The 23,373-nt window shown below is 36.5% G+C and overlaps 1 protein-coding gene across 1 annotated transcript in view; it reads left to right on the forward strand.

The window, feature by feature from the left end:
- The window catches only part of gcgra (glucagon receptor a), a 69,767-nt gene extending 47,225 nt beyond the window's left edge, over positions 1–22,542 (forward strand). Inside the window, exons 8-14 of the mRNA XM_084123551.1 lie at positions 2,545–2,704; positions 2,828–2,888; positions 5,803–5,872; positions 10,790–10,878; positions 12,845–12,992; positions 18,239–18,280; positions 18,383–22,542. Of these exons, the coding sequence (XP_083979677.1) occupies positions 2,545–2,704; positions 2,828–2,888; positions 5,803–5,872; positions 10,790–10,878; positions 12,845–12,992; positions 18,239–18,280; positions 18,383–18,745 (933 nt within the window). The 3' untranslated portion in view covers positions 18,746–22,542. The remainder of the gene's footprint in view (positions 1–2,544; positions 2,705–2,827; positions 2,889–5,802; positions 5,873–10,789; positions 10,879–12,844; positions 12,993–18,238; positions 18,281–18,382) is intronic.
- The last annotated feature ends 831 nt before the right edge of the window (positions 22,543–23,373 follow it).

Here is a 23,373-nt window from a genome sequence, read left to right on the forward strand (position 1 = left end):
GCTCAAGAAACATTTCTGATTATTATCAGTGTTGAAAACAGTTGTGCTGCTTTATATTGTTGTGAAAACCGTGATACATTTTTCAGGATTCTTTATTGAATATAAAGCTCAAAAAGCACTATAAAGTTTAACTTATTGCCTATAATATAAATTTAAACTAAAATACATTTTCATTTGAATTGGCATTAACATCTAATTAAGTGTCATAAAAGATGAAAGTCTTGAAAATGTAATGCATCCTTGTTGAATAAAAGTATAAATTTCATTAAAAAAATACTAACCCAAACCATTGAACAGTAGTGTATATCTCTGGATTCATGGACATTTTTAATAGTCCTATTCCTATTGGACAGTTGTGGTCAGAATTATTGGCACCCCTGGTAAATATGATCAAAGATGGCTGTAAAAAATAAATCTGCATTGTTTATCCTTTTGATCTTTCATTTAAAAAAAATGCAAAAATCTAACCTTTCATTGAAGTAAAAAAAAAAAATAAAGTGGGGGGAAAATCACATTATGAAATAAATGTTTTTTTCCAAAACACGTTGGCCACAATTATTGGCACCCTTTTATTAAATACTTTTTGCAACCCCCTTTTGCCAAGATAACAGCTCTGAGGTTTCTCCTATAATGCCTGATGAGTTTGGAGAACACCTGACAAGAGATCAAAGACCATTCCTCCATACAGAATCTCTCCAGATCCTTCAGATTCCCAGATCCATGTTGGTGCTTCTTCTCTTCAGTTTTCTCCAGGGTTCAGGTCAGCGGACTGGGATGGTCATAGCAGAAGCTTCATTTTGTGCTCAGTGACACATTTTTGTGTTGATTTTGATGTTTGATGGAAGATCCAATCACGGTCCACAATAAGATTTCTAGATTCTGATTTTTTATCTGGTGGTATTTGCTAGAATACATGAAATGTATCTGAACAAGATGTCCAGGACCTCCAGCAAAAAAAAGGCCCACAACATTAAAGATCCAGTGCATGGGGTACTTTTTATCCCTGTTTGCACCAAACTCATCTAGTTTAGTTTCATCTGACCACAGAGCCTTTTAAAGTTCCAGTCGTGTCTGACTACTGAATATGCTGGAATTTCTTTTTGGATGATCGAGGAGGATTTTTCTTGAAACCCTCCCAAACAACATGTGGTGATATAGTGGTTGTTCGATGTATTTATTTATTTTTTTAAATTTAAGACCCCAAGACTCAACTAATCTCTGCAGTTCTCCATCTGTGATCCGTGGAGAGTCTTTGGCCACTCAAACTCTCCTCCTCGCCGTGCATTAAGACAATAGACACACGTCCTCTTCCTGGCAGATTCGTAACATCTTTAGTTGATTGGAACTTCTTAATTATTGCCCTGATGGTGGAAATGGCCATTTTCAATGCTTTATCTATTTTCTTACAGTCACTTTCTATTCTGTGAAGCTCAACAATCTTTTGCAGCACATCAGAACTAGCCTATATTCTTTGGTTTACTCATTGTGATGATTGATTAAGGGAATTTGGCCTTTGTTTTTCCTCATATTTATACTCCTGTGGAACAAGAAGTCATGGCTGGACAATTTCATGTTCCTAGTCACCCTGGTGTGCTAAAAATGTCAATATTAATGGGAATATACTTAAGAGATTTTATTTTACTCATAAAGGGTGGCAATAATTGTGACCATGGTGTTTTGGAGAAAAAAAAAACATTTATTTCATAATGTGATTTTCCCCCTACTTTCAATTCTATTACTTCAATGAAAGGTTATATATATATAACCTTTCATTATATGAAATATATAATGGTTATATATAGGTTATATATATACTGTATATATATATATATATATATATATATATATATATATATATATTTTTTTTTTTTTTTTTTTTAAGATCAAAAGGATAAACAATGCAGATTTATTTTTACAACCATCTTTGTTCATATTTACCAGGGGTGTCAATAATGCTATCCTCAACTGTAATTACTTTAAAGAAATATTCAGGGTTATTTACAATTTAATGTCTATGGACGGCATGTTGTGAATTCTTCAACTAGGGGAACTTTCTTATCCTGTCAGATATTTTATAGAAAAAAGTACTAAAAGCACCATTCTAATTTTAAAGGATAGATTTAATGCAATTTGTTAGAATTAGTGTCCCTAAAACTAACTGAAGAATTATTACTAATATATGAACTACATATAGAACATTATTCTTGGTAAAAATGAAACACTATAAAATATTTGTTTGTTGTTAGTTTGTGATAGCTGTTAACTAATGTTAACATCCAGTATATACTGTACATTTAATGTAATGAAGATTTCATGGAAGTGCTTTAATAAACAGCTTCTGCTTTCTGATTTTAAACTCTTTAGTGTAAATAATTGTCCATGCTAAAATGCCGTCCATGACCAAGAATGACCGGGAATATTCCTTGAAATGCATGTTTGTATAGATATGGCTTAAATACCTGTTTACTGAACGGAGGCGGCAGGTTAAAATTTAGCCTAAAGCTTTCAGTGACCCAAAAACACGTCAACGTGTATGTGTTTCAGACGGCGGTCGGTTGCAGAGTTGCTGTGGTGATGATGCAATACAGCATACTTGCTAACAGCTACTGGCTGCTGGTGGAGGGCCTCTACCTCCACAGCCTTCTGGTCGTCACAGTCTTGACAGAGAGAAATTACTTCGGCATCTACCTGTGCATTGGCTGGGGTGAGAGGTTCAAAGCTTTTACGCCGTGACCTCATTAACAGGGTTGAAGAGTTTCCTCATACAGAGCACGGCAGATGGTTTATGCCTCATCTCACTAGCTCTCTCTCTCTCTTTCTCCCTCAGGCGCCCCTCTGATATTCGTGCTGCCGTGGGTGATTGTGAAGTACTTGTACGAGAATGAAGAGTAAGTTCTCTGGAGCCACGTGGGATGAGTGTGTTTGCGTCGGGCGGACTGATGGAAGCCAGCGCTCGTGAAGCAGTCAGTGTGTTTTTGCGGTTGGAGAGTTGGCAGACAACAGAACTCTGTCACTGTAGCGTTTGTTTTATAATAAATCAAATACATAAATTGTGAACACAAGCTACCTTTAATCCAGATGTCAAAAGCTCTGATGCTATGCAGATATTCAGCTTCTATATGATAGATGAGTATTGAGCACTTTTATGTACCTGCAACATCCACTCCAGTCTTTTGGGTTTTGCCTGTAGCAGCCAACGCATTGCATTGTCCTTAAATCTGCACAGTGCGTTGTAAAATCTTGTACTGTAAATCATTTATTTAGCCGCTGTTATTCTTGAAAGGGCTTTCAAGATGTACATTTATATTAATGACCCTTTGGGTCTGTTGATGTTACGTATAATAGTATCTATTTCATCCATATTTTAAAACCTGACTGCATTACATAATTCCCATAGGTTACATTGCTATACATCAAATGTAAGTAGAACCAAAAACTTTAGATATACAAAGATGGTGCACACGTATTACTATGAATGGGAGAAAGTCTAACGCACAAAATGGCGGAATAAGACCCGCCTTCTAAATAAAAGAGCCAATCGCTGATTAGTAAAGTCATTGCGTCACCGCAGCTGTCGTTAGAAGATCCTTTTTCTATAGAAACAGTCAGTGTTCTGAGACGCGCACATGTGCATTGGCTGGTCCAGCCTGAAAAAATGCATTTTTTTGTCATGATTTGAGCATTTAGAAACTAAACTTATGAGTCAGTTGTTGTCAGATTTCATTGGTGATTTCAAATATGAAATTTAAATGCACTTTGCAGTTTTTGAAGCCCAAAAAAGTGCATCCATCCATCATAAAAGTAATCCATACGGCTCCAGGGGGTTAATAAAGGCCTTCTGAAGCGAAGCGATGCCTTTTTTTGAGAAAAAGATCCATATTTATAACTTTATAAATTATCTATAATCACTGGCTTTAAAGTTAATTATATTTTAAATGTAAATTGCACCTTCATCATTACAAATGTTTAGTTACAGATATATTTAAATACATGACATGCAAGTTTCAATAGAATATAGTATATTTTAGTCTACTATAAATGCTTGTCAGTACATTCAGCAGTAAACTTTAATTAAGTTAATTTTGAAATCACATATAAAGATGTACTCAGATATAATATATTTCCTTTTAATTGCAATAAACATTCAGTTAAGTGTTTTTTTATTCGCTTTCCTATACTTATTTTATACCTCACCAGCAGGCACAGTGACTGATATAAGCCGTGTAGGTTGTATATCTTGAATGTGTCATGCTCTGCTGGGGTTGAGGAAAGGTTCATACTCTCTCACACTCATCACCCCGTCCATCCTGCTGTATTGGGAAGATAAAAGAATCACTCTTTCCTGTTGATAAGCTGCACATCGTTTCCACTCTCATCAGACAGCATGTCGTCTGTCACGTTTTTTGCACACTATCACTCCAGATACTGAGATAATGCTGCATTTTCAGTTTGCAGATTTCCGGTATACATTGAAACTGTATTTGTCAAAATATGCAGTATGCAATATAAAACAATGATTCAATTTCTAGTGTGATGAATGAATCAGAAGTAATATGAGCCACAACTGTAAGCATCTTGTTCTTTATGCGTTATTTAATAAAACTGCCACAAAAAACAAAAAAACACAAAATTGGAGTGTAAAAACAATCAAAATGGATTTACATTAAAGTGATAACTTAATGCTCTCACTGATTTACTGAATTCAAACAAATATGGATGATGGAGTCATATGACAACAAATCACAGTAAATAATGGGCTGTGTTTTTACTAGCTTTTTAAATATTAAGCAGTATACAGTGCATGTGCAGTATCCAGTAAAAAGTAAGCTGGTATTCCTTTCTGGATAATATTTTCTTCAGTGGCATTAAATGTACTTTAATTCTGGCTGTATTAAAACGTGGTATTTTACAGTGTCCTTATTACACATTACATGTACTTATATAGCAATAAGAGAAAATTATGCATAATTTTAAGCAACAAACCCTAAACCAAACTGTCTGTCAGAACCTCTGTCGCGTTCTCTTTTTGCTAGCAGACTCTCCTCTGTTCGTCAATGTTTTTTAAAACTGGGGATTCCCCGGAGGTTGGAGATTTAGCTGCTCCATGTATGTAAACTCTCTCGCTCATTGTGACAACTAACCACTCCCACACCAAATACTTGTCAAAGTAGCCGGAGAAACTTTTGTCTATATACGGATATGACGAGACACACACGGACGAGTGTACACAGTTTCCCATGAAAACCTTCCCGCTAGGTCTAAAATATAAACATATATAATAGGCTTACCATAGTGAATCAGGGTAAGGCACAAAAAAACAACAACAAAAAAACACATTTTGAAAAAAGGATTTAAATAGTGTTAATTTTGAACAAAAAAGTTGCATTGTGTGCCTTTAATTAATATGATTCAGTACTTATTTGTGTAATTACGCTGTAACAATGACACCTTAAAATAAAGTGTAACCTAAAACGTTATACATTTAGACTATATCAACCCCGTAAAGTCTGACACATCCCCACCCCCCCTTTTTTTTTTTTGAATGGAACAGTTTATTGAAACTTCAGACAAAAGATTTATAAATAATCCTCAAAAGCCTGATGTATCATATTTGAAACTCACATGTTAACATGATTTTGTTTTCTAAGAAAATATGTATAATCAAGTAAACCTAAGTTGCCTCAGTCCAGTAAGTGTTCATTGTAAGTGGTGATTTTGTGTGTGTTGAGTATATTTGATGAACACAAGTAGGCCTCATTTGCTCATTTACTGTGATGTATTTGATCTCTTGTTGTTGATCAGATGCTGGATGCAGAATATTCACATGGAGTACTGGTGGATTATTCGCTCTCCTATCCTGCTGGCCGTGTTGGTGAGTGAGAGACTCGTTCATGTCCCTCTTCAGCCTCTCTTATCTGTACTTATCAGTCTGAGTCTCCCACATCCAGAGCACTGTTAATGACACTTCACCTCCTGTAATGCTACTTTACCTCCACCCTTGAAGTCAACATGAAACAAAAATTGCTTTTTTGCCTTGATTATCTGGAAATTGGACGGGAAAGTAGAAGGAAAGAGGGGGAATGGATTCAGGACCTGGACACACATCATTACCAACACGCCTCTTTTATGTTGTTTTTGTAATCATTTAACATCATTTAAACATCATTTAAATATTTAATTGCTCCACATCTGCTTATGTCACAAATCCCAATCAATCAATCAATCAATCAATGGATAAGCTTCTCATATATTTTTCGCCATTGAATATTCTTTTCCACTCAGAAATGCATGTTTTTACAACTTCAGGGACCCAGTGTTTAAAAAGAAAAGGGCTGGCAGATTTAGAAATAATGCACTAAAAAAGTGTGTAGTTCTAAACCAAGTTGTATTAGTGTAATTGCAGAGTGATGACCACACACAGTTACAATACCACTAATTATAAAGAATGAATGTGGTACAACACAAAACATGATTAATCAGTATTAACTGTTTTTTAGCTAGACTTTTTGCCCAGACAAGACTTAAGACTCAAAAGCCGATTTTCCACCGTCAGGTCGAACGGTTCTAAGAACGGTAAGGAATGGTTCCGGTTATGGACGAATTACAATCGGAAGTGAGCATCCCTATTCACTACTCACTCCGAAGGGCAGGGCACTTGCGTGTCATAATGTAGCCATTTTGCTGAAGGGAGCAATGAAAGACCACGTAATTTCCTCATTATTTTCACCTGGAATGTTACCAATACAATGCAGTGTGGCGTCCATCAACCCCTTTAGGTGTTCTTACAACAGGAATTTTGTTATTATTGCTGTCAATATACAGTATCTCACAAAAGTGAGTACACCCCTCACTTTTCTCACATTTCAGCAAACATTTTAGTATGTCTTCTCAAGGGACAATACTATAGAAATTAAACTTAGATATATTTTAGAGTAGTCAATGTGCTGCTTGTATAGCAGTATATATTTACTGTCCTCTGAAAATAACTCAACATACAGCCATTATTGTCAAAATAGCTGGCAACAAAAGTGAGTACACCTTAAGTGATAATAGCTGTACGTCGTTTAACCATGCAAAGTCACATGTCCTATTCATCATTTTCATGTTTTTGTCTGCTTGAAAGGACCATACAAATCTGTGTATCTTGTATTAGAGCAGTTCAAATTTGTGCTTTGAGTACAATTCTCTCATACTGACCACTGGATGTTCAACATGGCACCTTATGGCAAAGAACTCTCTAAGGGTTTGAGATTTATAATTGTTGCTCTCCACAAAGTTGACCTAGGCTATAAGAAGATTGGTAACACCCTGAAACTGAGTTACAGTACAGGTCAGGGTCATACAGAGGTTTTTCAAGACGGATTCCACTTGGAACAGGCCTTGCAAGGGTCAATCAAACCTCCCTGGACCCCCCACCCCCATTACAGCATAAGACACACCTGTGCAATAATCATGCTGTCTAATCAGCATCGTGATATGCCACACCTGTGAGGTGGATGGATTATCTCGGCAAAGGAGAAGTGCTCACTAACACAGATTTAGACAGATTTGTGAACAATATTTGAGAGAAATAGGCATTTTGTGTACATAGAAAAAGTCTTAGATCTTTGAGTTCAGCTCATGAAAAATGGGGGTAAAAACAAAAGTGTTGCGTTTGTAATTTTGTTCAGTGTATATACTTCTATACAAGCAGCACATTTACTACTCTAAAATATATCCAAGTTTCATTTCTATAGTATTGTCCCTTGAGAAGATATACTAATATGTTTGCTGAAATATGAGGGGTGTACTCACTTTTGTGAGATACTGTAATTGTTGCAAATAAATATACATTATAATGAAGTTCTTAAAATATGCATTATGTATTTGTGTGTGAGTGTGTTCCCTGTGCTCTGCATTTAGTCACATTCGCATATTTCTTACCTATGAAATTCGTATGACAAAATTTGTGTGAAATATCACAAACAAAACAACTTGAATTATTCTGTTAATGCGAGGATTTGCCACTCTGGGTCACATGATCATAAACTATAAAATTACTATCTTGTAATTAATATCACATGTACCCTTCACTAACAGCCTTGTGGAAGGGCCCTTTGTATTCAGTTGTTCACTTTCATTTGGAACACCCATACAAATGGCATCCCCTTCCCGAAGTGCCCTTCAAGGGTTTATTATTTTCTGTTTGGAATTCATCCTGTATTTCCACTTGAGCTTGGTTTGACACGGCACGCATACAAACCGTTCTCAGACCGTGCTGCTAGAATGCATGGAGTGATGTATCCACTCAGGATTGGTCACTTGTCTGTTGCCTGGCTGCCAGTTTCTCTGTAGCTGGCTAAGCACGTCATTTGAGCAAAGTTAAAGCAAGTCAGTTATAAAATTAAAAGAAATATCTCATCATCCTCCACATCACAGTCGCTATTTAAATCTCATATCATCTGTAAACTTTTGCGTTACCAAGGCAATGACTGACGCATTTGTATTCAATTGCAAAGAACTCCGTTATCAGCCCCACAGTGGAACATGAAACCATATCCGTACTGGCTGGACCACATCAGCAGAGTATGGTACGTTTAAGCAGTGAGAACGCTTTGGCCTGACAGTGGAAAAACAGCTAAACATTCAGTCAAAGTCCTTCCTTGATTATCACCACCTAATAGGAAGAGTCTTTGATTGAATCTGTGAACCAATTTAAACGATTTAAAAGATTTGAGTCACTAGAATGACTCAAAGTCCTCAACTTTAACATATACAAACACATGGAGTTGGCACACACACGGAAAACTGCCAACTGTATATTCCATTAACCAGTTATAGAACACAACATTTGCAGCAAGAATTTTGAATGGCCACCTTTGTGTTTACTGTAATATTTAATATCATCATTTTTATAAGAATTTTATGTATTTTTTGTAAGTATTTAGTTTTCATAAAGTTATCCAAAAACAACATGGTGGATATTTTGTGGCACTGTACAGCAAAATGAACGGGTTAATATACCTAAAAAAGAAAATTCTGTCATCAATTATTCACCCCCATGTCATTCCAAACACGTAAGACTCTTGTTCATCTTTGGAAGACAAATTAATATATTTTTAATAAAATCTGAGAGATTTCTGTCCCTCCATTGAAAGTCTGTACACCCAAAACTTCACTTCTAAAAGTTCATAAAGAGATCATAAAATAAATCCACAGGAATCGAGTGGCTCAATCCAAGTCTTCTGAAGAGACATGATAACTATATATATGTAGGTCAGATTTAATTTAGTTTTTTAGTCACATATAAACATTGTTTAGCATATTTCTAACATAGAACTCAACCGTACTTGCTTGAAACACGAGAACAAACCTCAATGGTTCTTGCACATGCTTAAGATTCCGTTTAACAAATTTAAGAGCACTTTACAATAAAGTACCTATTATTTACTAACCATTGTTAGCATTAACAATGACAAAGATGTTAATGATTATTGTTAACATTAGTTGCTAAAAATATTACTGTTCATTGTTATAATATAATATTAACAGATATAAATGTTGATTTTAATAATATATTGGTATATGTTGAAATTAACATGTAGTAAGATTAATAAACTCTTTAGAAGTATTGTTTATTGTTAGTTCATGTTAACTAACTAATGTTAACAAATGAAACCTTATTGTAAAGGGTTACCAAATAATATATGTATTAGGGAACAAATAGGTACAGAGCCCCTAAAGGGACGTGGTGAAGGAAAAAAATCTATGAGATGCGAGGAAAAATTATGTCAATGTTTTTGTGTTCTTTTACAAATGTCTGCATTCCCCAGAGAAAGTTTGTGTCCGCTCGCAAAATATTTTGCATTCAAAAAGTTTCTTGGAGAAATGCAAAAGTTTTGTGAGAGAACACAAAAGCTTAGAAATGTATTTTTTCCTCCCATCCCATATTTTTTTCCACCACCATGTCCCTTTAGGGGCTCCTTAAATAGGCATGAATAGTCTATGTTAAAAGCAATATAATCACAAAACTAATGCAATTTAGTTATAAAAGTCCTGCTCTGTCAGACAAATTCAAAATCCTGTGGCCTTTTTAATTCAAATTCACATTCATGAACTGAAAAGAGGCTGAATTTTGCCCATATTCCATATTCATAGAAAGAATTATGATATTAACGATATTACTGTGACTCAGGCTTGACTGTATTATTTGACATAACAGAAGGAACACAGGAAGGTTAAATGTTTTATGCTGTTGTATGCCCTGCAGTTTCCATTTATGCTCACACCGTCACACCCAATTACATTGCATTTGCTTTAGCATTAAACACAACATTCAAAATTGAAGTCATTTCCATTATGCACAAAGCATATTGCCATATAATGTCGACCCTCAGTAAATCAGGAGGCAACTACACGTAATATGTTTTAGAGTCTACAGCTATGATTTCAAAGAATCGCTATACTCCAGTGTCTTATTTCCACATGATTGTGAGGAAAGGCGTAATACATTGGCTGTGAAGTGCATATGAGCATTAAGCAATGTGCATGTTTCTACATTCTACGTTCAAGTGTTCCTGTAGTGGGCAGGAATTCCTATGTTTGAATTATCATAGGGCTGGACTGTTCGACTGCTATTTCCAGACTCTCCCAAGCATTGCTGACTTCCTTCCCCCACTCTTCTTGCCACCCCATTCTCTCGTCTTGAGTCATTTGTTGCGCTGTGAGGGAACTGTTGTGTCAGTTTTGTCCTGCTAATATGACATAATGGTCTTAACCAGGGCATTGTGATGTTTTCTTCTCTGTTCAGATTAACTTCTTCATATTCATACACATCATCAAGATCCTCGTGTCCAAACTGAGGGCGCACCAAATGAGATATACTGACTACAAGTTCCGGTGGGTGTCCTGCATTTATAAGGGTTAGTTCACCCAAAAGTGGAATGTCTGGTATTATTTATTCACACTTATTCCAAACCTTTTGCTTCAGAGGAACAGCTTGAAATTTAAGTTAGTTATACAGTACAGGTCAAAAGTTTGGAAACATTACTATTTTCTGCTCATCAAGCCTGCATTTATTTGATCAAAAATACAGAAAAAAAAGAAAAAAACAGTAATATTGTGAAATATTATTACAACTTAAAATAATAGTTTTCTATTTGAATATACTTTAAAATATAATTTATTCCTGTGATGCAAAGCTGAATTTTCAGCATCATTACTCCAGTCTTCACTGTCACATGTGACATCCAGTTTATCACATGATCCTTTAGAAATTATTATAATATTCTGATTTATTATGAGTGTTGGAAACAGTTCTGCTGCCTAATATATTTGATGAATAAAAGGTTAAAAAGAACTGCATTTATTCAAAATAAAAAAATATTTTCTAATAATATAAATCTTCTTTACTATCACTTTTTATCAATTTAACACATCCTTGCTGAATAAAAGTATTGATTTATTTCAAAAAAGAAAGAAAAAAAAATACTGACCCCAAATTACTGACCAGTAGTGTATATTGTTGTTACAAAAGATTTCTATTTTTAAAACATTTAATTTGTTTACTTGTTATTCATCAAAGTATCCTAAAAACGTATCACATGTTATGAAAAAATATTAAGAAATATTATTTCCAACTTTGATAATGAATCATCATATTAGAATGATTTCTAAAGGATCATGTGATAGACTGCTTTGCTGTGATAGCTTTGCATCACAGAAATAAATGATAATTTAAAGTATAATAAATTGAAAACCAATTATTTTAAATTGTAATAATATATCACAATATTACATTTTTTTCTGTATTTTTGATCAAATAAATGCAGGCTTGATGAGTAGAAGAAACTTCTTTCAAAAACATTAAAAATAGTAATGTTTCCAAACTTTTGACCTGTACTGTATGCTGAAAATCTCAAATCTCCTTCAATTCACAGCCTTCAAACATTTTGCATCACAATTGGTTATGAGAGAGTTGAAAACCAATGACATTTGCAAATAGGATGTGATGTGTTGATACACAATATCCACCATATTTTAATAATTTGCATGCAAACGTGATGTGAGACCTGCAGCATATAGTTGAGGGATTTTCAGTCTTGCATTCATATGTTCATTGTTCTCTAATGTTGATTAATGGTAACATGACATGCAAGTAAACAGATAAAATATTGAATCTTTTTTAGTAACACCGTGTCCATACCGTAGACTCTACACTGGATGCAACAAAGCGACAGTTGCAAGTCCATTTGTCCTTCTTGACAGATGTAGTGCATAAATGTGTCATGTCGTTTCGCGCTGCATCCAGTGTAGACAGCATCAATTATTATAATTTATTGTATTTGCTTTTTTCGTATCGCCTCACGCCGCTTGCATCTAATGTAGACATGGTGTACGTTTTTTTTAATTGTTTTTATTGTTTTTCTTTTCAAATTATTTATATATAGGGTTGCACATAAATAAGGCATATTATTGTTATATTGTTTGACCTCTTTTATAAAAAGTAATATTACTACTGTTGTAAATTACAGTTGTCCTGAAAAATATATATATTTCATGATTCTAATAATTAGAATGTTTATCTATTTTAATTTCACATTGTTTAATTATTAGCTTTTCACCAACTCATGAACCTTCTGCAGTTCCCTCATGAACCCCCATTAGGAAAAACCCTTGTATAAAACATTGAGTACATTCTTCAAAACAACCGAAAGAAAGTCATACAGGTTTGGAACAATATGAGGGTGAGTAAGTGATGACAGAATTTGCATTTTTGAGTGAACTGTCCCATTAAGCATTTGCACAACATTGTGTGTTTGTTTCCGGATGACCTGTGTATCTTTCTCTTTTCTCTCCTTTTCAGGCTTGCTAAGTCCACCCTTACTCTGATTCCGTTACTGGGGATCCATTCGGTCCTGTTTTCGTTCGTTACTGACGAGTCTACCTCACATGGTGCTCAACCCCTGCGCATCACAAAGCTCTTCATTGACCTCTTCTTTAACTCCTTCCAGGTCAGAAAGCCTTAATACACCATCACTCTTCCTTTCATTTTGTGCATTTTCAGTGGAATGACAGGACAATGAATTGACTGAATTGCATTCAATTCAAATCAATTCAACACAGCCACACAACAGAGCAATTAAGCCCAACAAATACTATTTTCAGGTAACTTTATAGAAATAAATATTGACACCAAATTTAATCTATTGATTATATAATATGCTGAGTAGAGCATTCTCTTTCACCATGAACCAATTTGTTAATCTATTAAATATAATAAAAATATACAAATGATCATATGTGAATAATTACATTTTTAGAAAACCTACTGAAAATTGTAGTTATTATGTAGTAGGCTTATTAGTATTAGAAAAACGTCTCAGGTTACAACTGTAACCATGGTTCCCTGAGAAGGGGAACGAGACTGCATCATGAGTTGATGCTACGGGAACGCTGCTCGTGAGCCGGTGTCTGAAGCATGTGTTGCGTGCTATTCTTGATTGGCTACTGCAGTCATGTGATGTTACATCTGCGCTGTTCAAGTATATAAGGACGGCTAGAAAGAACATCAACAGCTTTGTTTGAAGGAAGATGTACAGGAATGCCCGAAAGTATGGCAAAGTGATGCAGTGTCTCCCCTTCTCATGGAACCATGAATACAGTTGTAACCTGAGACGTTACCTTTCTAAGTAGAACTCTACACTGCATCATGAGTTGATGCTATGGGAACAAAACATCCACTATGCCAGGGGTCGGCAACCCAAGGCACGCGTGCCAACACTGGCGCGCAGAGGGTTTATCGCAGGCACGCAAGCAAACGCAAGAGAGGTGTATGTATTTCATTCAGATAAAGTAAATAAATGGCTAGAGTTGCCATGTTCACCTTTAGGGCCCTATTTTAACGATCTGAAACGCAAGTGTCAAAGCGCAAAGCGCAAGTAACTTTGTGGGCGGGTCTTGGCGCTGTTGCTATTTTCCCGGCGGGATAAATGACTCTTGCGCCAGGCGCAAATCTAAAATGGGTTGGTCTGAAGTAGCTTCATTATTCATAGGTGTGGTTTGGGCGTAACGTGAAATAAACCAATCAGAGCGTCATCTCACATTCCCTTTAAGAGCAGACGCGCTTTGTTCTAAAGCGGATTCCTATTATAACGGCGGATTTGCCAGACGCGCGCCAGGAGCGGTTCACAGCCAAGGAGAGCAACGCTCTCGTCAGGGACGTTGGGGATGGAGAAACCCACCCAAATTAACTTCGATTAAAAAGGCGTATGATAATTTGGGTAAATGTGTAAGCTAGATGTATGCTTTTATAATAAATTGTCTATCTATCTATCTATCTATCTATCTATCTATCTATCTATCGTAATAATGTATGATTTGCAAAAATGAAAACTGCTGCTTCTGTGTAGATGAGAATGCACACGCTACATTGATTATGGCCAAGCATGCGCCCTTAAAATAGCATATGAATAACATGCGCAACGCGCCACTGACTTTAAACTATTTTTTCCTGGTTAGTGGCGCAATTGTTTTCTAAACCTGTAAAATAGCATGAAGGAACGTTTGCGCCGGAACACGCCTCCTTTTTTGCGCTGAACCGCCCAGGGAGCGCAAGTTCATTCCCTAGTTTAGCGACGTGCTTCTGTGGAGGGAAAAGCGCGCTTTGCGCGGGTGCAAAATAGGAATGATACATGCGTCGGTGTACAAAGTCAATTGCGCTGGGTGCAAGATAGGGCCCTTAATATGTTATTTATCTTACAATTCTGTATCTTGTTTGTCACCTCAATTCAAAATGAGGAATTTAATTGAAATTTGAGGCACTGTCAATTCAATTATGAATTATGCACAACAAAAAGATGGATAACAAGCTCAAAGCTCAGATGTAATAGCAAATGAAACATTGTTATGTTCTTGATATGCCAGAGAGAAATCACTTCACCTTGCCAAAATCTCCCTGAAAGCCCCATATGCTGCAAATCAGCAATGCATTCAAATGTCCCTTGATCGGGCAGCAGCTTTGAAAAAGAAAAGAAAAAAGACATTTTGTAGCTTATTTTACTGTGTCAGGACTAATTGCTTTGAGAGAGCAGGCGCTACAAATTGGCTGACTCACCCTTTGACAAACTGATAATGACACTCAAGTGGAGCACAGCTGCAATGCGTTGAATTTGTATCATCTGCCTGGAGGAATTGCCCTGATGAGACTTTTCACATGTGTAAAGATTCAGAGAAAGAGAGAGAGAGGACATAAAGCTTGAGTGTTATTTATCCATCTGCAGACACTTCATGCTTATTGGCTTTTGAATATTTTACTGCAGATGGCACTAACTGAACCTTAAGTCTCTTTCATATTGTCATGTTTAGCTCATTCGCAAAATAGACTGATTATTACTTTTATAGATTTTTGAAAGCACTTTGTTTTTATTTACAGAATGTTTGACTATGAACAACCCAGAGTTTCCGCTAGAAAAAAATGGTGCCGGTCAAAGTGACCGGCAGAGGTTTCGTTTTCCGGACATTTTGATGATATGCCGGTCAAATATCGCCTCTTAATTAGTCAAGTTGAGGAAAACTGGAGGAAGGCTATGTAACTTAAAAAATGACATAATCAGGCCGAATGCAACATGTTTATTAGCCTAACTTTCAAATAAAAAAACGGAAAAAAAACATGAACGTCCGATTGGCGTCAATCAACGCCAATTGTTTTTACTATGGTTTCACATTCATAGTTTAACAAACCAATCCCCCTTCCCCATATAGAATATCTGAAGCCTATTGTTTTTACTCAAGCGAACTTCAGTGTCTCTCCACAACCTGCAATGCGCATAAGCCGCGTAACCTTGTTAGGCGACTTCGCTGCTTCGTCTTGATCCGATTCTGCAGCGAGAACCCCCTCTCTGCAGGAACACTCGAGACCCATTTTCTACTATGGTTTTGTACGTTTCTTCATTCGGATCTATTTGCGATCCATTTCATTCTAAACAAACAACGCAGTTTATATGGTTCGTCCTTGTTTCATTATTCATTAAGATAATAATTAATAAATGCGCGCATAATTATCAGTGAACTTGATAAATGTTGCAGATATGTTTTGCTATGCATGCACAAACAAATGCCTTTCAACTTATGTGTGCAAAATTCTGAATAAAAAGAATGTGCAGCAATTTGTACAAATAGAGAGTCTAGGTCTACTATACGTGTTGTAGCCATTAAATAAAGTAGCCATAAAGTAGCCATTTAGTTTAATATTTGTTAAAATATTATAATGTTATTTTTTAATTTATGTTGATTATGAAAAGTGAACCGCACGAGTAGGATAGGATGCGCAATATCGAGAGACATGGAGCGGGTCAGACATGATTTTGACCACTTAATTAAGTTTGGTTTTGTAGAAAGACTTTTTTGAAGTGAATTTCGTTTTGTATAAATTGTATCTTAATTTTTATAATTTTTTATCAACCAATTGCCTGTATTTAATAAATAAGCAGCAAATATAGCAGACAATAGGCCTAATCATGCAGGCGCCCGCGCGGTCACTTGCATTGCTCGTGAACGGGAGCGCATCTCATCCTAATTTAACGAAACTCAGCGTAGGCCTCACAGACATGAAATATATCTTAAGAAAGCTTGAAATGTCTTTTTAACAATTTAAAACGAAAAGAAATAGGCTACTCTCTGATTATGTAATCCATGATGTGCATTTCTCTCTATATAGGCGCGTTCATAAGGAGATGGCGATCGTCAACTTCATCTTTACAGCTGTTGTTGCTGTTAATAAACTAAAAATAATAGGCCTATAATTTTATTAAACAATAAATTAAATGAAATTGTAATCGTATTAAAAAAGCAACAAAAAAAATCCTGTTTAAGTTCAGGTAGGCTACTGAGTCACTGTCCTCAGTGCCCAGAAAAGCGCTGAAACGGAGATGAAGGGGAACCCGTTTTTATTTATTTTTTTAATTTTTTGGCTTATTTTAACTGGCCCATCCAGTTTTCTGGAGGCCCACCTACAATCAAAATCCTGGCGCCGTTAGTGCTTCGCAGCGGTCTGATATCAAGAAATAACAGACCGCATTCCACATTGGAATTCAACCAAGCCATGTAATAATGTTTAATAACTTTCAAACGGTAGAGCCTGTTCGGTTGCCCTTTATAACATAGCCAAAGGTCGGTGTATTTTTGCTTTATACATTTTAGGCTTATTCTCAAATTCAGATTGTTTTAAGGGGGCGGGATTATAAGGCAATTTTAATCGGACAATTTGACCAGAGAGATTTAATTTTGTCGGACATTTCATTTTTTTTCCGGCCAATGTCCGGTAATTACCGGACAACGGAAACCCTGGAACAACCACAGAACATGATGTTTTTTGGGGTTTTTGCAGTAAAAAAATGCTGGACATTCATTATATACGTTTAGCAGTGTGTGTTCCCTGGGAATCAAACCTATTAACTTAGCATTGCTAATCTTACTGTACTAGTCGAGTTACACCTTGAGAACAGCTTGAATTGCTAATCCAGGCTGGTTTATAGTGGTTGTTAGTTCTGGTTTAAATTAGGGTTAAGTGTAGGGATAGAGTCAGGGTTTGTAGGAAGGTTTTTCCTCCACCACCTGCATGACGTCATTAAAGGGATAGTTCACTCAAAAATGAAAATTCTGTCATCATTTACTCACCGTCAAGTTGTTTCAAACCTGTATGAGTTTCTTTCTTCTGCTAAACACATAAGAATATATTTTGAAGAATGTCGGTACATTCAAACAGTTGATGGGAGTCAGTGGGGTCCATCAACTGTTTGGTTACCCATATTCTTCAAAATGGTAAAATACTATGGTAGTTAAGTGACACCCCTGGTCTTTTCAGCAGGCTGTGCATTTATACCATACGTTCTTGTTGTAGGTGTGTCTTAAAGTCGGCATGAAATTAAAGTTCTGATAGTCTTTTGAAGTGAAAAACTTCTCAAACAAGAAAAAAATGATTTTGTTCATGGGGAATTGATTGGATGGTTGTGGTTTGCTATTGATGCGATCTCAAGTGACAGCTTATCCTGTCCTCACGCCAGTAAACATGTCATCAGAGAGAAGAAGAGATGTTGCTACAAGAGGGAGAGGAAGTTATTTTGATTAAAGACAGTGAGGGCACATGAATGAAAAAATTATGATGTGCAAGGATTTATAATAAGCAAAAATGAGAACTGTCAGTTTTGATTTCATGGTGACTATAAATAATTCGCTTATTCATGCTCTGACATGTTCACAGGGGCTGCTGGTAGCAATCTTATATTGCTTTGTCAACAAGGAGGTGAGTTCAACTCTTTTCTTTAATGTACACAACTCCACAAAGGTAGTTTTGGATTCACAAATCTGTTTCCTTTACATTCTGTGCATCTTCTTGATTGGTCAGGTTCAGTCTGAGATTCTGAAGAAATGGAGACGCTGGAAGCTTGGGAGGGACATTGAGGAGGAGTACCGCCACACTTACAGCCAGACCCTTCAGATGAAAAGTGGCAGCATCCTGGTCCATTCCTCCAACCTCCCTCAGCTGCCTGATATTGCTACCACTACCTCCCGGCTTGGGAGTCCAGAAGAGAAGCAGATGTTGGTGTCCAACAACCAAAACGGTATGGGTACTGGGCAGGGATGCCTGCAGTTCACCTCCACACCCCAGGATGGCTCCACCTGCAGTTCAATAACAGAGGAAATAATGGTGGTGGACAGAGGAAAGTGTTGTAGCGTTCCACAGGGCAATGCTGAGAGAAACCTGTGAGATGAAGTAGACTCCAGGTGTCTCACCGAAAGACCCATGGCCCGACCACTCTCACTTCCTCTGGCTGAGGGCCCTGAACCCTTTGCCCTGGCTGGAGTAAGAGGCGTGTGTATGTATGTGTGTGTCCCTGGCACCCGTGTGAGTTTGTGAGAGTGCTGCCCTCTCTGAAGCTCAGCAGAAAACTTATGTTACATGGGCAAGCAGAAGGTGGACATATGTTAACAAAGATTTGCACAAATGTACATGCTAACAAACCCTTTGATGAAAACAGAGTCTTAACTCTAGTGTTATACAATATAGCTGTCTGTGATGTTGATGATTTAGTAGAAAAAACCCATCTGCACTGCAGGGTCCAAATGGAACCAACAACGGTTCAGCAAAAAACATCTACAACCAATGTTTCTGGATGGACAGAAAATTAGAGATTCACTTAACTGAACTCATCAAAAACTTCAGCAAACCGGTTAATGCGTTACAAAGTGTGTGAGTTCGGACTGAACCGAAGGAACCCTACACAAATTTGTAGTGAAACCAGCACACCAGCATTTTTGTTTGCATATATTTGGGAATCAATTTATGCTTTTGGGTACACGTAACAAGTAAAGCTGTTTGTGTTTAGTTTCATTAAAACCATCTTTGGATTTGTTAGAAATGAATTGCCAAGGCAAGGTATAGATATAGACTGATCAAGCCCTGTATTGCCCATGTGCCTTTTTCTGTAGGTCATAGACCCCAATATCAAAGCAAAAACACAAAAGCCGCTTTTCCACCGTTGGGCCAAAAAATAATAATAATAATAATTGTAAGGAATATTTCCAATATTTCACTTGAGCTTGGTTCAACACGGCACGATTACAAACCGTTCTCAGACCGGAATTCTCAGCATGGTTGGCTAGAATGCATGTAGTGACGTCGCCACTCAGGATTGGTCACTTTGTTGTTGACTGGCTGCTAGTTTCTTTGTAGCTTGCCAAGCACGCCATTTGAGCAAAGTAAATACAAGTTGATAATAATATTAAAAGAAACATCTGATCATTCTCCATAATGTGGTCGCTATTTAAATCTCATACCGTCTGTAAACTCTTGTATTACCAAGGTAGCGACGGACGTGTTTGTATTATATTCCAAAGAGCTCTGTCATCAGCCCCACAGTGGAAAATGAAACCATAGAATGGAACCACAGAATGGAACGGTTAAGTAACAAGAACGGTTTGGCCAGACAGTGGAAACGCGGCTAAAGATTGACCAAACAAAGTAAGTGAAGTACAAATCCATCAGTCACTGACTCAATCTTCAGAGATGAACGTTGCTTAAAGCAGATTCTGTATAGCGAACTGGACATAATGCACACATTAGATGAATGTGCCACTATTAATCACTATTAATGATGTGCTCCCTTCACGGAAACATTCTTGGTATACTCAAACATGCAAAATGCAGCCATATGTTGAAGACTTCAAGGGTCTGGGTCAATGCCTTAATGGAGTATTATGCCAGATCTGATTCCCTTGCGTCAGTGGTCAGAGGAGATGACTGTCCACAAGACATGTACAAGAGTCAGTGTTAGTTAGCAACTGCTTCTTCTCTCGCATACTTCTCAACTCCCAATAGGCATTCAAATCCTTTGCCATAGAGCTTCGGGATGTGTAGGAGGAACTGAGAGGACGAGAGCGAGAAAGCAAAGACAAAATTTTGAACAAATTCCAACCTAATACATCGATCAAAATGATTCCTCACTCAGAGGATGTTTTAATGCTCAGATCAAGGATATGCCATAAAAATACGCAACTGCAAGACACTGAAATGAGGTTGCAGCAAAGGTTAAGTGTGTAATTTCTGTGACATTAACACCACTAAAACTGTTTGTTTGAGTGGCCCAACTGGGACATAACAACATTGATTCAACCAATACCTTGAGTTTGGGGTGGGACTCTCTGTCTGAACCATGGGGTCAAGTTTTGTCTGGTTAATATCAGCAGTTTGCTCTGTTAGATCCAGTAACTACATCATTATGAAGGAAAAAAACTCATTGACGGCCGTTCAAACGAAGCTGTGTATTCTGACAAAATACATTTTTATTGCAAATATTTTATTATATGATAGTTGTCGAGAAACTGCATTTAAGAGGAATGAGAATGCTAATGAATGAGTTTCCCCTAGATATTGAAAAGAGTTTGAAATTTGTCATTTTTGTAATTCTGTTTAGTGCCGATAATGGCGTATAAATGACATACTTCACCTTTAATGACAATGAGCAGCTGATGCCCCATATTGTGGCATTTGTGTGCATAATGATGCACATTTATATTTTCTTTAGATCATCAAACACATGATGATCATGACGACGATTATCGCAGATACTATGTGGGGAAATTTGCACAATTTTAATTTATAATTGTTGTAGATATTGGTAAATGCCTGTTGAGATTTGTAATGACTTTGTTTTGTGGTGTCTGCTATTTGTGCACATGGTGTGTATTTTGTGCTTGTGTGTGCTTTGTGGAGAGTAAGAGAAATATTTATGTTCCGGTTTAGTGTTCAGTCAACTTAGAAGAAGAATTGTTGGCCTTTTTTTGCAACACTCAAGACCAATTTGCCTTTTGAGTGAAACTGGCTGAGATAAATCAGTCCTTCTGAGTTAAAGGTGAGGTAGCAGTGGCTAATTTGTAATAATTGCAGGTGAAAGACTAGAACATTAGAAAATTCAGTTGAATTTTTGCCAAAAAGGGAAATACTTGATCGCCACAAGGGATCAAAGGCCACGATCTTATTTGCCTGAGGTTGTCTGCCAAAGCAAAACAATCCTGTTGAATATTTCAAACAGATTTTTCAAAATTGCCATCATCTAATGTTATCCAAGCATGTGAGTAATCGCGGAAGTCAATAAATCATGCATGCATGGGTCTGTCTTCTATTTCCATGTGAGCGTAAGCCCTCTGTTTCTTGCAGCCAAACTGAAGGGATGCCAAATTCTTCAGTGAGGGAAGCAAAGTGCCTGTTATGCTCCTCTATCTGCATTCAAACTTCAGACCCTCTTGCAATGTCTAGGAATGAACTTGCAAAAAGTATTCCAGGAGAACCAAAGCCATGCTTTGGATGCAGAAGACATGAAAAGCTGAATCTATGTAACAAAACATGCATCTAAACGGTAATAAGGTCACATCAATAAATTTAAATATGTTGACAAAGTCAATATTAAATAGCTTGAATAGATGTAAAGCATTTGGGTCGCAATTGGTCACATGACACATGAGGATCAATGATGTAGAAGAGAATATTAATATTAAATGTGTTGCTCTCACAAAATTGCCATACTGTATGACTTCAGAAAGCTTCATGAACAGAGCACATGTGGACATATGGACTAATTTTTATGGTGCTTTTTACTTTTTGGAGTATAAACTGTCATGTATGGAAAAGAGCAGCTTGGACGTTTCGTATAATGTCCCATTTTGTGTTATATGGAAGAAAAAATGTTGGGTTGGAATGTCATCAGCATTTTCGGTTACACTTTATTTTAAAGGATCCTTGTTACAGTGTAATTATACAATTAAGTACTATGTAATATTAATATCAAACAATATGTACTTAACTATAGGGTTATGGTTATGAATAGGATTTGGTTTATAGTTATTTGCATGTAATTATACATCACTTACTGATATTTTATATAAAAAGTACATGTAACATGTAAGGACAGTGTAAAATAAAGTGTTACCGAATTCTCCATTTTTAGCAAACTATTCCTTTTAAGTTTTGTTTTTGCCAAAATTCAAAAACAAAGATGCCAGTATATCAACAACAACAAAAAAAAAAAAATCATCTTGCAAAATATATAACAATATCCTGTTTGCCCCTGAATTACACTCTATTCTGTGACTGCAGTGTCTTTGGTTGAATGTATTGTGAATTCCTCGGTAAGGATTCCCCAAGGTTTTTTTTTTTTTTTTTACAGTGTTGGTGTTTCATAGCATACACCTCAGCTACATTGCAAATGACTGATGCAAAACAATAAATTTAGAGCACTCCCATTATAATCAAAGACACAACGAACGCAAATGAACAGTGTGGAAGCGTTGCTCATTGTAACGGGTGTGCTCTAGTGTTGTGTTGTGTAGCTTGCTTGCTTTGTAGGTGGGTTGATAGTATGGCTAGCCAGACAGGGAGTGTAGCAGAGAAGGCCTGCCATGCTGTAGATTAAAATATGTGCTTGTGTAATGTTTTTTTTTTTTTTTTTTTTTTTTCATTAATTATGATATGAAGGTGGTGAATAAATAAATTCAAGTAAAAAAAGTATTTGTGGTTTGTCTTTCACTGTTACCAAATCAGTAGAGAATGTCAATCCTACCATATGCTGTCATAGACAACCTTTCATTGCACCATTGTAAGAGAAAATCTTGACCCAGTGAAGTTATCACTAGCACTGAGGGGGTAAACCTTCATGTTTACTTTTTTAAACATGTACATTTCCATGCAATCACATCGTACAAATTCCTACAAAATTGCATAAACTCGTAAAACACTTGTTTTTTTCATGAGATCAGGTTGGTTTGTACTGTGAATTTTAGGTTAATAAAGCCTCTAGATGTTTAATGAAGTACATGAAGAAAGTTAGCCAATCAGCAGTA

Source organism: Abramis brama (genome assembly GCF_963993115.1).
Source record: "Abramis brama genome assembly, chromosome: 1".
Classification (NCBI taxonomy): domain Eukaryota; kingdom Metazoa; phylum Chordata; class Actinopteri; order Cypriniformes; family Leuciscidae; genus Abramis; species Abramis brama.